This window comes from Lepus europaeus, chromosome 7, assembly GCF_033115175.1.
Source record: "Lepus europaeus isolate LE1 chromosome 7, mLepTim1.pri, whole genome shotgun sequence".
NCBI lineage: Eukaryota > Metazoa > Chordata > Mammalia > Lagomorpha > Leporidae > Lepus > Lepus europaeus.
In genome coordinates, this window is record NC_084833.1 from 32,355,044 (window position 1) to 32,371,946 (window position 16,903).

At 38.6% G+C, this 16,903-nt stretch overlaps 1 protein-coding gene across 1 annotated transcript in view; it reads left to right on the forward strand.

Moving 5' to 3' along the window:
* CCDC73 (coiled-coil domain containing 73) overlaps window positions 1-16,903 on the forward strand; it is a 142,819-nt gene that overhangs the window by 52,844 nt on the left and 73,072 nt on the right. The window contains exon 6 of the mRNA XM_062196348.1: window positions 10,773-10,811. Within this exon, the coding sequence (XP_062052332.1) occupies window positions 10,773-10,811 (39 nt within the window). The remainder of the gene's footprint in view (window positions 1-10,772; window positions 10,812-16,903) is intronic.

The following is a 16,903-nucleotide window of genomic DNA, read 5'->3' on the forward strand; positions in this document are numbered from 1 at the left end:
AAATTTGTACAGAACCTTTATAAAAGATTCCAAATAACCAAACTGATCTTGAGGAAAAAAAAAAAAAAAAAACAAGACAGACATTATACTACTCAACCTTAAAATATGTTACAAAGCTACGGTAATTAAAACAGTATGGGGGCTGGTGCCGTGGCTCACTTGGTTAATCCTCTGCCTGTGGCGCCAGCATCCCATATGGGCACTGGATTCTAGTCCCAGTTGCTCCTCTTCCAGTCCAGCTCTGTGCTGTGGCCCGGGAAGGCAGTGGAGGATAGCCCAAGTGCCTGGGCCCCTGCACCTGCATGGGAGACCAGGAAGAAACATCTTGCTCCTGGCTTTGGATTGGTGCAGAGTGCCGGCTGCGGCAGCCATTTGTGGGGGGTGGGGGGTGGGGGTAAACCAATGGGAGGAAGACCTTTCTCTCTCTCTCTCTCTCACTGTCTATAACTCTACCTGTCAAAAAAAAAAAAAACAGTACAGTGGTGGCATAAATACAGATCTATAAGTGGAATAGATAAGAGATCACAAAAGTAAACCCAAATATCTATAGCCAATTGACCTTTGAAAAAGGTGCTAACAATATGTACTGGAAAAACAATAGTCTTTTTTTTAATAAAAAGTGTTGGGAAACTTGAATATCCACTTAATGAAGAATGAAACTAAATACCCATTTCTCACCATGTACAAAAATCAACTCAAAATGGATTGAAGATCTAAGTGTGAGACATGAAACTTTGAAACTACTGGAAGAACACAAAACACATCAGGACACTGAAAGGGCAAAGATGGTCTAGATCTGATCCCCCAAAGCTCAGAACATAAAAGTGGAAACAGATAAATGGGATTTCAAAACAATGAACCTCTGCACAGGAAAGGAAACAATCATCAGGGTGAAGAGAACTACAGAATAGGAGAAAATATTTGCAATCTATGCATCTGGTAAGGGGTTAATATCCAGAATATAAAAAGAACTCAAATCTGTAGCAAAAAGTAAATAAATAATCCAATTTAAAAATGGACGCTAGGGAGCTGGCATTGTGGCACAGCGGGCTAACCTGCTACTTACTACACCAGCATCTCACATTGGAGTGCTAGTTCAAGCTCTGGCTGCTTTGCTTCCAATCCAGCTTCCTGCTAATGCCCCTGGGAAAGCAATGAAAAATGGTCCCAGAACTTGTTCCTCCATCACCCATGTAGGAGACCAGGATGGAGTTTCTGGTTCCTGGCTTTGGCCTGTTCAGCCCGGGCCTTTGTAGTCATTTGGGGAGTGAACCAAAGGACGAAGATCTCTTTTTCTCTCGTTTAATCTCAATCTCTCACTCTCGCTCTTTGCCTTTAAATAAATGAAATTTTTTTTTCTAAATGGGCAGCAGATCTAGACAGATGTTTCTCGAAGGAAGACATACAAATGGTCAACAGGTACATAAAAAAATGGTCATCACTAATTATCAGGGAAATGCAAATCAACTGCAATGAAATATCACGGGGCCAACTCTGTGGCATAGTGAGTGAAATATATCAGTCCAATTATATTGGCTGTTATCAATAAGACAGAAGGGCCAAGCACTGTGTCGTACAGTGGGTTAAAGCCACGGCCTGCAGCATCAGCATCCCATATGGGTGCTGGTTCAAGTCCTGGCAGCTCTACTTCCAATCCAACTCCTTGCTAATGTGCCTGGGAAAGCAATGGTGGATGGCCCAAGTGCTTGGACCTTTTCATCTACTTGAGAGTCCTGGAAGAGAGACCTTGAAGAAACTCCTGACTTTGGGCCCAGTCCCAGGCATTGTGGCCATTTGGGGAGTGAACCAGCAGATGGAAGATATTCTCTCTCTCTCTCCCTCTCCCTCTCCCTCTCCCTCTCCCTCCCCCCTGCTGTGTGTGTGTGTCTCCCTCTCTAATTACTACTTATAAATAAATCTTAAAATTTGCACAAAAAATTAATTGGTTTTAAGATAAAGAAGAGAATTGATTGTGTCTCAGAAGGAATAAATAAGAGGCTAGAAGATATTTGTGATAGAATAAACAATTTTTGTTTCCTGTTTCATCAACAAAAAAGGTAGAAATTGATTAGAAATTCCAGGAAAGAGAGACGATTGCATAAGAAAAATATAAGGCAAATTAAAATTTGGAATGGTTTTGAGTAGTTGATGGAATAACAAAAGAAAGAAGGTAAAAAATAAACATTTTAAAAATTAAAAAGAAGAGACAGAGAGAAAGGCCTTCCCTCTGTTGGTTCATCCCCCAAATGGCCACTATGGCCAGCACGCTGCACTGATCCAAAGCCAGGAGCCAGGTGCTTCCTCCTGGTCTCCCATGTGGGTGCAGGGCCCAAGCACTTGGGCCATCTTCTACTGCTTTCCCAGGCCATAGCAGAGAGCGGGATAGGAGGTGGAACACCCGGCACATGAACCGGCGCCCATATGGGGTGCCAGCGCTTCAGGCCAGGGTATTGGCCTGCTGAGCCACGGCGCCAGCCCCTTATGATTTTTTTTAAATTTGAAAGACAGAGTGGGCCGGCGCCGCGGCTCACTAGGCTAATCCTCCGTCTTGCGGCGCCGGCACACCGGGTTCTAGTCCTGGTCGGGGCGCCGGATTCTGTCCCGGTTGCCCCTCTTCCAGGCCAGCTCTCTGCTGTGGCCGGGGAGTGCAGTGGAGGATGGCTCAGGTGCTTGGGCCCTGCACCCCATGGGAGACCAGGAGAAGCACCTGGCTCCTGCCATCGGATCGGCGCGGTGCACTGGCCGCAGCACACCTACCGCGGCGGCCATTGGAGGGTGAACCAACGGCAAAAGGAAGACCTTTCTCTCTGTCTCTCTCTCTCACTGTCCACTCTGCCTGTCAAAAAAAAAAAAATCTAAAAAAAAAAAAAAAAAAGAAAGACAGAGTGACAGAGAGAGCAAGAGCGGGAGGAGGAGGAGGAGGAGGAGGAAGAGGAAGAGGAGAGAGAGAGACAAGGAGAGAGAGAGGTAAATCTTCTGTCCACTGGTTCATTCTCCAAATGCCTGCAACAGTTGGGGGTGGGTCAGGTGAACCAACAGAGGGAAGGCCTTTCTCTCTGTCTCTCTCTCTCACTAACTCTGCCTGTCAAAAAAAAAAAAAGTTAATATCCAGCCAACATTTAAAGTTTTGCATGTTTTGTGCTTAAAAAAGGAGTAAATTACATCCTTTGAAAAAACATTTCTGGTAAAGAAGCATGTAGACTAAAAGACAATAATTCCCTTTCCTCCACTCTCAGATCTGTTTCTAGAGATAACTGCCACTATTAATCTTGTTTTTGTAGACCAATGTTGGCCAACAGAAATTTCTGGGTTGATGGACGTGTTCTTTGGCTGTGCTGTGTAACATGGAGTATGTACTAGCCATTTGTCACTGTCAAACACTTGAAATACAGCTAGTGTGACTGACGAATGGAACTGCTAATAGAATTTAAAAATAAAAAAAATGAATTTAATATTAATGAAAAAAAAAAAAAAGATATTCAGGTCCTGACCATGGTAACATTATTTTTCAGGTAGCACACTGGCTAATGGAGAAGAAATGTTTGTTAGCACCCATGGGCCTTGCATTAAGCCATATCTGTATTGATTATAGTATCATAAATACTCCTGGCTTCCATTTTAAGAATGAATTTATGGGCTGGCGCCGTGGCTTAACAGGCTAATCCTCCGCCTTGCGGCGCCGGCACACCGGGTTCTAGTCCCAGTTGGGGCGCCGGATTCTATCCCGGTTGCCCCTCTTCCAGGCCAGCTCTCTGCTATGGCCTGGGAGTACAGTGGAGGATGGCCCAAGTCCTTGGGCCCTGCACCCGCATGGGAGACCAGGAGAAGCACCTGGCTCCTGGCTTCAGATCAGCGCGATGTGCTGGCCGCAGCGGCCATTGTAGGGTGAACCAACGGCAAAAAGGAAGACCTTTCTCTCTGTCTCTCTCTCACTATCCACTCTGCCTGTCAAAAAAATAAAAAAAATTAAAATTAAAAAAAATGCATTTATGAAAAACATGAAAGACTTAATTGTGGTTATAAAGCAAAACTTAATGTTAATCTTCTCAGTGAAAAAGTACTGATGCAGCAAGAAATTTCAATTAGGTAATGTACTATTCTGGTGAAGGAAGTTATAACGAGGGAGGCTGTGCACATGTTGGGTAGGAAGTCTATGGGATATCTCTATACCTTCCTCTTGAGGATGCTGTAAACCTAAATCTTTTAAAAGCATCCTCAGTCCTACATCTTTCTGAATGGCATTACAACAGTAAGTTTTATAATAGTAATTTTTACAATAGTAAAAATTAGTAATTATTAGTAAAAATAGTAATTTTTCAAAAAAAATGTTTGACTTGGGAGGTAAAGATAGAAAGCATGTGCTGGTGCTCCCATTATGCTGATTTACTCTCCAGATGCCTGAAAGAGCCAGGGTTGGGCCGAGCCAGAGGTGGGAGGTAGGAGCTTAATCCTTGTCCTTCACAGGGGTAGTGGGAAACCAGTTTATTGAGTTATCACTGCTGCTTTCCAGTTATCACTGCTGCTTTTGGTTGGCAGGAGCCATAGCCAGGAATTGAACCCAGGAACTCTGATATGGGAGGCAGCTGTGTAACCACTAGGCAGTATGCCTGCCCCAATAATTATTTTTATAACCAAGATATCTATGTTTCGCTTTTATCCCATTTTCTGTGACTTAAGGATTTATTATTAATGTACAAATTAATATATTTTTTAAAAATTTAAGCCATTATTACTTCAAGTATTTCCTTTCTCAGCAAATCTGTGTTGGCTGCTGTGTTATGTGTAATTTCCTTACATCTGTCTTCTACGTTATTAGTTCTTCAGCTGTGTTTTATTTGCCATATAACTTACCTGTACGTTTCTACATTTTTCTTCTGTAGAAGTTCTATTTGATGCTTTTCCAAATATGGCTTTTTTATAGTTTCTTACACATTTCTTGTTTTAAATTGTATTTTTATCTTAAATCACTTAAAATAATTTTCTAGTATATTTCCTTGAGGTTCTTCTAATTATTTCTAATTATCAGTGGCTACAGTCATAACTTCTTTACAATGTCTGCCTGCTGACTCTTCCTCATTGTAGATCTTCCTTTTTAATGTGGCACATAAATTTTAAGTTGTGGAGGTTGTGTTTTTCTCATGAAGTTGTGTTATGGAATTCTTTTTTTCTTTTATAAAATAAAGTGTATTGTGATTACAGTTAGAGAAATGGAGTAATTTGGAGAGAGCAATATTGCCATGAAAGAAAGATACAAGGAATTTTCTGACAAATTGTTAATTCTCATAACATTAATATTAGAAAACATAAAAAAATAGCAAGACCATCAAGCAAACTAAGATCATGCCACATTTTAAAATATATATAAACAGATAGATTCCATTGTCTAGAGTTGTAATATGGAATTTTTGGAAATCAAAAGCAAATTGTGAGCCTCAAAAACATCAAGAAAAGTAAGAAACTGTACACATGACAAGTTGCCAGGAAACCTACAGAATTTTGAGTGAATTGGTGACTTCACACTAAAAATGCCCAAGGTGGCCACATGTTCATAGTGCTAAGGTTGGCTTAAACCAAGGTATTACAAATATGCACAGGTGTTATTTTAATATTCAAAGAAAACATAGTTATTTAAAAAATGCCAGTGTTATGAAAAACATTACTGTGGGGAAAAAATGAGTAATTTGATGGTAGTAATAAGCAAGTTGCTGAAAATAAGACTATTACAATTTAATTAAAAAGAAAATTTGGGGCTTTGCATAGTGGCTTAGTGGTTATAAAGCTGCTGGCTGCAATGCTGGCATCCCATATGAGTGCCGGTTCCTGTCCTGGCTGCTCCACTTCTTTTTTATTGGCAAGGGTGTATGTTTCCCCCCTCTGAAACATTTTTTTAAGGTACACAAACTTAATGCATTTCATTTCAAATACAAATTTAGGAACAAAGTGATTCTCCCCACCCTACCCTTCTTCCACCCACACTCCCACCCTTCTTCCTTCTCCTGATCCTATTCCTATTATTTTTTTACTAAGATCTATTTTCAGTTAACTCTATTTTTATTTATTTACTTTGACAGGCAGAGTTAGAGAGACAGAGAGAAAGGTCTTCCTTCCATTGGTTTACCCCCCAAATGGCCGCTATGGCAGGCGCTGCACCAATCTGAAGCTAGGAGCCGGGTGCTTCCTCCTGGTCTCCCATGTGGGTGCAGGGCCCAAGGACTTGGACCATCCTCCACTGCACTCCCGGGCCACAGCAGAGAGCTGGAGTGGAAGAGGAGCATCCGGGACAGAATCTGGCGCCCCAACTGTGACTAGAACCCAGGGTGCTGGTGCCACAGGTGGAGGATTAGCCAAGTGAGCCACAGCGCCGGCCTTTTCAATTAACTCTATACATAGAAGTTTAACCCTACAATAAGTACAGAGCTCAACAAATAGTATGAAAAACAAATCTGTTCCTCAGCAGTTGAGATACAAGGGCTGTTCAAAGTTATTGCATCTCAAAGTGTCAATTTCACTTCCATAGATTACCTTTTAGATACTGTGTTACCACAGATCAGGGAGGACATACGGTATTTGTCTTTTTAGGGACTGGCTTATTTCACTAAGTATAATATTTTCCAGTTGCAACCATTTTGTTGCAAATGACAAGATTTCTTTTTTTTTTTTTTTTGCTGCTTTGTAGTATTCCATGGTGTATATATCCCATAATTTCTTTTATCCAGTCTTCACTTGACATGTATCTGGATTGATTCTATATCTTAGCTATTGTGAATTGAGCTAAAATAAACATGGGGGTTTATTTATGCTGGTTTCATTTCCTTTGGGTAAATTACCAGGAGTAGGATGGCTGGGTCATATGGTAGGTCTATATTCATATTTTTGAGGTATCTCCATACTGTCTTCCACAGTGGCTGGACCATTTTACATTTCCACCAACAGTGGATTACGGTACCTTTTCCCCGACATCCTCACTAGCATTTGTTTGTTGATTTCTGTATGAAAGCCATTCTAATTGGGGTGAGGTAAAACCCCACTGTGGTTTTGATTCGCATTTTCCTGATGGCTAGTGATCCTGAGCATTTTTCATGTGTCTATTGGCCATTTGGATTTCCTCTTTTGAAAAATGCCTGCTCAAGTCCTTTGCCCATTTCTTAACTTGATTGTTTTATTGTTGTTGAGTTTCTTGAGCTCTTTATATATTCTGGGTATTATCACTTGTATAGTTTGCATGTTATTCCTCCCATTATATCAGTTTCCTCTTCACTTTGCTGAGTGTTTCTTTTGCAATGCAGAAGCATCTCAATTTGATGTAATCCCATTTGTCAATTTTGGTTTTGATTGCCTGTGCTTCTGGAGTCTTTTCAAAGAAGTCTTTGCCTATGCCAATATCTTGCAGCATTTCCCCAATGTTCTCTAATAGTTGGATGGTATTGGGTCATAGATTTAGGTCTTTGATTCATTTTGAGTGGATTTGTGTGTAAGGTGTAAGGTAGGGGTCTTGCTTCATACTTCTGCATTTGGAGATCCAGTTTTCCCAGCACCATTTGTTGAAGAGACTGTCCTTGCTCCAGGGATTGATTTTAGCTCCTTTGTCAAAGATAAGTTAATTGGTTGTAGATGTGTGGGTTGATTTCTGGAGTTTCTATTCTATTCCATTGGTCTACACATCTGTTTTTGTGCCAGTACCAGGCTGTACTGATTGTAACTCTGCTGTAGTATGTCTTAAAATCTGGTATTGTGATGCCTCCATCTTTTTTTTTTTTTCTTTTATAAGATTGCTTTAACTATTTGGGCTCTCCTGCATTTCCATTTGAATTTCAACAACATTTTTTCTATATCTGAGAAGAATGTTCTTGGTATTTTGATTGATTGGTATCATGTTGAATCTTGAAATTGCTTTTGGTCGTATGGACGTTTTCATGATATTGATTATTCCAATCCATGAAAATGGACAATTTTTCTATTTCTTGTGTCTTCTTCTGTTTATTTCTTTAATGTTTTGTAATTTTCATCTTAGAGATCTTTCATATCCTTGGTTAAATTGATTTTTTTTTTGTAGCTGTTGTGAATGGGATTGATCTTAGAAATTCTTTCTCAGCTGTGGCATTGAATGTGTATGTAAAGGCTATTGATTTTTATGTGTTGAATTTATAACCTGCCACTTTACCAACTCTTCTATGAGTCTCTCTTTCTTTTTAAAAAAGATTTATTTATTTATTTGAAAGGCAGAATCACAGAGAGGTGGAAACAGAGAGAGAGAGGTCTTCCATCTGCTGATTCAATCATCAAATGGCTACAATGGCTGGAGCTGAGCTGATCTGAAGCCAGGAGCCAAGAACTTCTTCCAGGTCTCCCACGCTGGTGCAGGGGCCCATGGACATGGGCCATCTTCCATTGCTGTCCCAGTCCATAACAGAGATCTGGATCAGAAGTGGGGCAGCTAGGACTCAAACCGGCGTGCATATGGGATGCTAGCACTGCAGGGAGCAGCTTTACCCACTACACCCCAGTGCTTGCCCCTCAATAGTCTCTTAGTGGGGTCTTTTGTATCCTCTATGTATAGAATCATGTCATCTGTAAATACAGATGGTTTGACTTCCTCCTTCCCAATTTGTATCCCTTTGATTTCTTTTTCTTGCCTAATGACTCTGGCTAAAATTTCCAGGACTATTTTGAATAGCAGTGGTGAGAGTGGGCATCCACATCTGGTTCCATATCTCAGTGGGAATGCTTCCAGCTGTTCCCAATTCAATATGATGCTGGCCATCAGTTTATCACTAATTGCCTTTGTTGAGGAATGTTCCTTCTATAGGGAGTCCCTAGCATATGGAGCCACCCACAGTGACTGCCCAAAGTCCTGGCCACACTCTGTGCCTTCCCATGCAGCCACAGTGTTCACAGTCATGAGCACCCAGCCAAACTCAGGCGTCTCTTCTCTGGTTGCTGGATGCGCAGACACGAGCTAGTGCAGCTGTTACGTACGTCCAAAATGGCGCCTGCCTGCTTTGGATAGTTACAGGACGCTGGTGCTGGATGGTCAGGGGGAGAGAAGCTTGCCCCCTCTTTTTTTTTCCCCTCTATCTTTGCAGGTACACTGTCCCCCACAGGGCTCCACGCCAGGCCCACACCAGGCTCATACCAGGCTCTTCCCGCAGCTTTATTGCCAGTGGCTTAGGCTGCTGCAGTCTGGTCTCACCTCAATCCAAAGCTGGTATTGAGATTCTCAGCTGCTGGGGTCGTGAGCTGTGCATGTCCATACTCTCTACATAGGTCCACAGTGTCCCCCCAGTTTGCATGCAATTTCCTGTGCCTTTTTTCCCTAATCCTTCCCTGAGATTGCAACTATCCTCCCCTAGCCTAGAGCAGCAAGTTTCCTCCCTGTTCTGCCATCTTGAAAACCCTAAAGAGCAAAAATCTGTCTGTAATTCTTTCAAATAAATTAATAAATCTTTTAAAAAAAATAGGAAGGACTGATTTCTTGGCATAGTGGTTTAAGCTGCTTCCTGCAGTGTCGACATCCCATATTGGAGTGCCAGTTTAATTCCCAGCTGCCCCACATCTAATCCAGATTCATGTCTTGGCCACTCCACTTATAATCCACCTCCCTGCTATTGCACCTGGGAAAGCATCAGAAGATGGCTCAAGTCTTTGGGCCCCTCATCCACATCGGAGACCTGGAAGAAGTTCCTACCTCCTGGCTTCTGTCTGGCCTAGCCCCAGCTTTGGTGGCCATATGGGGAGTGAACCAGCAGATGGAAGACTCTCTCTCTCTCTCTCTCTCTCTCTCTCACTCTATCCTTCAAATAAATACACTCCCTCCCCTTTTTAAAAAAAAAAAAAGAAAAGAAAACAGGCACTCATACGTGGGTAGTTGGAGCTTAACATGGTCAGTCTTCTGGCACATTGTGTAACAAGCCTATAAAAAAGAAAGAATTTTAGTAATTCTGCTTATGATTTATGCTGCTAAAATTAATAACGAAAACTGAAAACTAGATAAACCTATAAAAATGAAAGTGATTAGGTATACTATGGTAAACTAAATAGTGGACTACATAGCGACTAAAAAATTATGCTGTATATTGAATTGTCATGGAAATATTTTTCTGTTTTTTTAAGAAAGCTTTTATTTAATAAATATAAATTTCTTAAGTACAGCTTTTCGATTATAGCGGTTCTTCCCTCTATACAAGCCCTCCCACACCCAAACCGTCCCACTACCTACTCCCTCTCCCATCCCATTTTTCATTAAGATTCAAAATGTTTTTCTTTTATATTAAGAATTGGCTACAAAATAGTATATTTATTCTTATCACTTCCCACTGGCTCTATTTTATAAGTATATAAAACCTCAGCAAATGAGCTGGAAGAACTAAAGTGTTTATGACTGTTAATCTCTGGGTTTTGAAATGATTTGTTTCTTTAAAACAGTTTTTATTTTTATGTTCTTCAATGAAGTACTTATATGGACTAGCAACTGGCCTGGACTACCACTATCCTGAATTAGAAAGAAAATTCTGAAGGACCAAGACTTTGTTGTATTTACTACTGCATCCCAGGAACCTGGGATATAGCTAGTCTAATATAGTAGGTTCTCAAAATAGGTTTTGAGTAAGTGTGTGAATGTTTTGCTTTTGTTATAAGGACAAGAGTTGTAAATAAAATTTTGAAGAAAATCCCTAAAAAGTGATGCATTGACAGCCAAGGCCACATTTTATAGCATGTAATCTTAATTTCTAGTAAAGAATCTTAATAATTTTTTTCTTTCACATTTTTTCAAGGTTTCTAAATATTCTTTACAGAAGAAAGTGAGTGAAATGGTAAGGAAATTACACAGTATATATTCTCCCCATCTATATTAGTACATGGGTGCCTAGTATTTTCATGAATATAAGTGTGAAATAAAAAAAAATAGGAATAGTTGAAACTGGATATTTTTATCATCTTTAAGGCCTGACTTATAACTTTAAATACAATATGGCTTTAATGAATTATTTCACAAATATATTTCCAGATTACATAGTGCTTATATTTTATAAAATAATTTTCACATAGTTAATAAAGTATTGGTAAGGATCTTATATTAAAAACAAATTACAAAACTCTAAAACCTATTTTTAAATGATGTTCTTATTAGTTATAGCCTGAAATATTGAAATAGAAGTCATATTTTGGATATGATATTTGTTCTTTATTAGTGAAGTATTTATTTGCTGTGTATTCTCTTATATTAAAATTAATAGTTCTGGGTTTATATAATAACATTTTATAGAATATTACTTTGATATTCTCTCTTTCTATCCTTATTTGATTCAGAAGGGTATTTTTTTTTGTATTTTTGATGGAGCAAAATTCTCCCATATCCATTTAAATCTTTAGAGGGTTTCTTGGATGTACTTAAGCTCCTCAGTCTTCATTCTTTGCTGCAGACTGTAAAGTAAAATTAATTTTTGAGTTTGACTTTTATATATAAAAATGAGAAATCACTGTGACAGTAAATATAAAAATATAAAGTATTTTGCTTCCTGAAATTGTTTTGGTGTTTTAGAAAATGAAAGAAGCGTACATAGAATGCCAAGCTTGATTGAATAAGATGTGAAAATTCTGTTGCTGTTGAACTGGAAAGAATAAAGATAATGTTGTCAGACTATTTTAAACTGTAATTTTAATTGAGAAGCTGAAAAACTAGATCTCAGTTTAGCTTTAAGTACCATGACATTTGTACTGAAAGTCATCTTCAACGCTACAGTGATTTTACACAAAATATAGTGAAATTGAATAATGCGCCCTTTGGCCTGAGAAATAAGGCTACAAGTTAAAGATCAAAGGCAACATAAAATGTGTTTTATTTTATTCTACTTTAAAAGACTTGTAATCTTTAAAAAAAGTGAAAACATGTAATATCCTAGTTTTTTGTCACTTCTGAGCCTTTTGTTATTGTGAATTACAACCTCTTAACCTACTAAATTGATATTTGAGTTTCAGTAAGTGTTTTTGACAGTTCAAAGCATTATCATAATTTCATATATTGACATGTACATTTTTATACTGACATATTATTCTTAATGTCCACTGTAGTGTACTATTTATATTTTTGATTTAAAAGTTAAAAAATGTTTTTCTAAACTTTCTTACATTTATCTTACATTATTATAGTTATTATTTTATTCAAATGACCTTTCTGTATTCTAAGGCCTTCACTGCATTCAGTAATTCATTTAATCTTATTTAAAGCAGTACATTATTCTTTTTTTGTTATTTGACTCTATGGGCAAGACTAAAAACAAGACAGTTCCTATAGTGGTGTCAAGGCAGAATTTGGGGAGCAATAAAATTAAATATCCTGAAAGAAATAGTTTTTTTTAAAACACAATAATAGGCTGGCATCGTGGCTTAACAGGCTAATCCTTCGCCTTGCGGTGCTGGCACACCGGGTTCTAATCCCGGTTGGGGTGCCGGATTCTATCCCGGTTGCCCCTCTTCCAGGCCAGCTCTCTGCTATGACCCGGGAAGGCAGTGGAGGATGGCTCAAGTCCTTGGGCCCTGCACCCGCAAGGGAGACCAGGAGAAGCACCTGGCTCCTGGTTTCGGATCAGCACGATGCGCCGGCTGCAGCGGCCATTGGAGGGTGAACCAACGGCAAAGGAAGACCTTTCTCTTTCTCTCTCTCTCACTATCCACTCTGCCTGTCAAAAAAAAAAAAATAAATAATAATATGAAGAAGCTTTTAAAGAATTTCATGATCTTGTATAACTGAGTTGTTAATAACTAGTCAGTTTCAGTCTTCTAGGAATTCAATAAGCTGGTTTTGTATAGAATTGGTGATATATCCCTAGGTAAACTGGGGAAAAAGATTTGTTTATTTCTAAAACACCGAAACATCTCCTTAGGGAAAAAAAAATCAGTCATTACCCATAAAAAGGACGCAGTAAAACATGTTAAAGATGCTTTACTTTAGATAATTAAATTAACCATAATTGTGATTGGTCATTGATGAAAATCTTTCCTGTTGTATTCAGTGGCTACCATATAAATGCCTGTGTTGTATAATTGGATTTATAGCAACTGTGTTGTATAACTGAGTAGCTAAAACAGCTTAATGAATAAAGTAAAAACTTATCAACTATATTTAAAGTAGTGTTTCATTTCTACTTTTGTTTTTATTTTTTCTGTTATTACTTTCCTTTAAAGAAAAGACTTATAAGACTTTTTTTTCTTTGTTGAATCAGAGTTTCAATACAGAAGGTTTTTTTTTTTTGTAAAGATTATTTATTTGAAAGGTACAGTTACAGAGAGGCAGAGGCAGAGAGAGAGAGGGGTGTCTTCTATCTGCTAGTTCACTCCCCAGATGGCTGCAACAGCCAGAGTTGCACTTATCCAAAGTCAGGAGCCAGGAGCTTCCTCCAGGTCTTCATGCAGGTGCAGGGGCTCAAGCATTCCGGTCATCCTCCACTCCTTTCACAGTCATAATAGCAAGGAGCTGGATTGGAAATGGAGCAGCTGGTACTCAAACTGGCGCCCATATGGGATACCAACACTTCAGGCAGCGGCTTTACCTGCTACACCATAGCGTTGGCCCCAGAAGGTTTTGATATGGCTGGGAACAACTACGTATTTTCTTTCAGAGTGGAATGTTTTTCAGATTGAAGACTTGTCTGGAAGTAGTTTCATGATTTTATATGTGTGTGTGTGTGTGTGTTTGTGTGTGAGAGAGAGAGAGAGAGAATATATATATATTCACATACATTAGCTATGTAACTTTAGATTGGTTTTGCAAGTTTTTAAAAATCTTGAGCTAAGTTGGGTAAATTGTTTCTGTCTGAATTTTTATTTATTTTTGTTTTATTTGAAAGAGAGAGACACTGTTAGAACTTCCATCTACTGCCCATATATTTTTATTTATTTATTTATTTATTTTTATTTATTTATTTTTTTTGACAGGCAGAGTGGACAGTGAGAGAGAGAGACAGAGAGAAAAGTCTTCCTTTGCCGTTGGTTCACCCTCCAATGGCCGCCGCGGTAGGCACGCTGCGGCCGGCGCACTGCACTGATCCGATGGCAGGAGCCAGGTGCTTCTCCCAGTCTCCCATGGGGTGCAGGGCCCAAGCACTTGGGCCATCCTCCACTGCACTCCCGGCCACAGCAGAGAGCTGGCCTGGAAGAGGGGCAACCGGGATAGAATCCGGCGCCCCGACCAGGACTAGAACCCGGTGTGCCGGCGCCGCAAGGCGGAGGATTAGCCTAGTGAGCCACGGCGCCGGCTCACTGCCCATATACTTTTAACAATTAGGTCTGAACTGGCCTGAAGCCAGGAGCCTGGAGTTCAGAGTAGGTCTCTGACATGGGTGGCAGGGACCCAAGTACTTGACTCATCACCTGCTGCTTCCCAGGTGCTCATTAGCAGGAAGCTGGATCAGAAGAGGAACTCTGATTCCAACCAAGAATCACAGGATGCAGGTGACTCAAGTGTCATCTTAACTGATGTGCCAAATGCCTGCCCAGTAACTTTAGGTTTTTTAGGTAGTTTATACCTATTTTTTGTTTTTTACTAAAAAGGTGAAGATATCTTAAGAAAGATGTCATAGATTTTTAAAACTTTGAATTTTACAACTCCATTATTCAATTTTGTGTCATATTGAAAAAGTTAAAAGGTAAGTTGTGAAATTGTAAATAATGTTTATTTTTGGACTTTGATCTTTCCCTCTGAAATTTACTCATAAACTAATTATTTTAAGAGAAATTAATTTTACCTCTAGAAATTTGCAAAGTAATGTCCCTAAATAGAAAAGGGGGAAATGTGCATTTATGCATTTTGTTGGTAAATGTATTTTTAAACACTTGTGTGTAAATACTATTTTTAAATTATTCCTACTTTGAATGCTGGTGTTAAAGTAGGCCTTAAAGCTGCACATACACACACACACACGGTTATGTGTGTCCTTTTTTCTCTAATCTTGATTTTCATAGACCAGATTTGTTCAAAATGAGGTACACATATATGTAGAGAGCAGTGAATCTTGGTATTATTTCCCTATTAAGTCTTTGCATTTAGTAGTAAAATTGTGTAAAAAAAAAAAAAGTAATTTGAATCACTTCATAGATGTAAAAAGAACGAAAACAGTATGTGCTTAAATATTTCTTAATCATATCAAGAAGCTAATCTTTATTTACTGTTATGTATAATATGCTATATTAAAGTTTAAACATTTAAAACATTTTTAAATGACACGTAAAAATTATACATGTTTATGGAATACTATGTGATGTTTTGGTATGTGTATACATTGAAAATAATGTACAATTGGAGTAGACCTAATTATTTCCTTAAGCATTTAACATTACTTTATGGTGAAAACATTAGAACTCTTTTCTTTTTTTAAATAGAGAAGTATACAGTACCTTTTATTTAGATATCTATTGTGTAATGGAATACTAGAACTTCTACTCCTAAGTATAACTTGGTACTCGTTAAGCAACCTCTCTATATCCTTTTCCTCATTATTCTCCCCAGTCTCTGATAATCATCATTATACTTTTTAAAAAAAGAATTATTTTATTTATTTGAAAGAGTTACAGAGAGAGTTAGAGCCAGAGTTGGAGAGGTCTTTCATTCCACTGGTTCACTCCCCAAATGACTGCAACAGAGCAGAGCTGTTCCGGAGCCAGGAGCTTCTGCCAGATCTCCCACGCAGGTGCAGGGGCCCAAGCACTTGGGCCATCTTCTGCGGCTTTCCCAGGCCATAGCAGAAAGCTGGATCGGAAGAGGAGCAGCAGGGACTTGAACCTGGGACCATATGGTATGCCAGCGCTGCGGACTAGGACTTTAACCTGCTGTGCCACCGCACTGGCCCCATCATTATAATTTTAACTTACATGAGAACCACTTTTTTTTAGATTCCACATATGAGTGAAATCACGTGGTACTCATCCTTCTGTATTTGGCATATTTCATTTAACATGTAATACTGAAGTTTTAATGTTATATCAATTTATTTGTATAGTTCTTTAACATGTTCTTAGATCTCTCAGGCAGTTATTACCCATCACTTTCTGTTGCTTCTCGAAGAATTTAAACCATTCATTGACAGTGCCACAATTGGTGAAAAACTTGACAACTGACCTCTTCATCTCAATATCAAAAGAAGGTAGCCAGCTAGGTTCATATAGGCTTCCTTGGGTTAATGACTGTAAGTGATCATGTGACTTGGACGTCTTACTATAGTATGCATCATGGCCATTATGGCCATTGAACAGGCTAATGTATTTGAAATAAAAATTATGTCATGCAAACAAATCAAGCTTTGTTTGCACTGAATTCAATTTTGCCCTCAAGCAAAGGATCTTGGAATAGGGTATATCACAGATTACTCAAATGTACATAGAGCTCTATGCATGGAGAATAATTATAAAATCTCTTTGATTTCTTTTGCAGTTTTACTTAACAGGATTGTTAATCTTTACTGGCTTTGCCTGCCTATTTTATCGTTACTTTTTAGCTTAGAGATTAAAAATGCTTTTGTGGGGTCATATATTAATTTGTAGTAGATGTTGTCAAAAAGACTATGTAAATATTTATTTGAAACAAAAAATTTAAAAATTCCTTGAATTGAAAAAATTCCATTAAACCTATTTTCAGTGGGATCATTTTAGGTTTATATACATTTGTTGAGAGAGTATATTCTCTAGATGAAGAATTGAATGATTTTTAAAAAGGAATATGGCTCATTATTATTCACTGTTAAAGACAATAGTAATTACCCATGTAGGTATAAGATCTCTGGAGCTAATCCTATTTGTAATCTTGTTTACATTTATAAATGTTACACAATTAATAAAAATGACTAAATGAATTTGCAAATCTCACAGAAACTTTCATCTATCATAATCATTATCAATTATGTTATCATTTTGC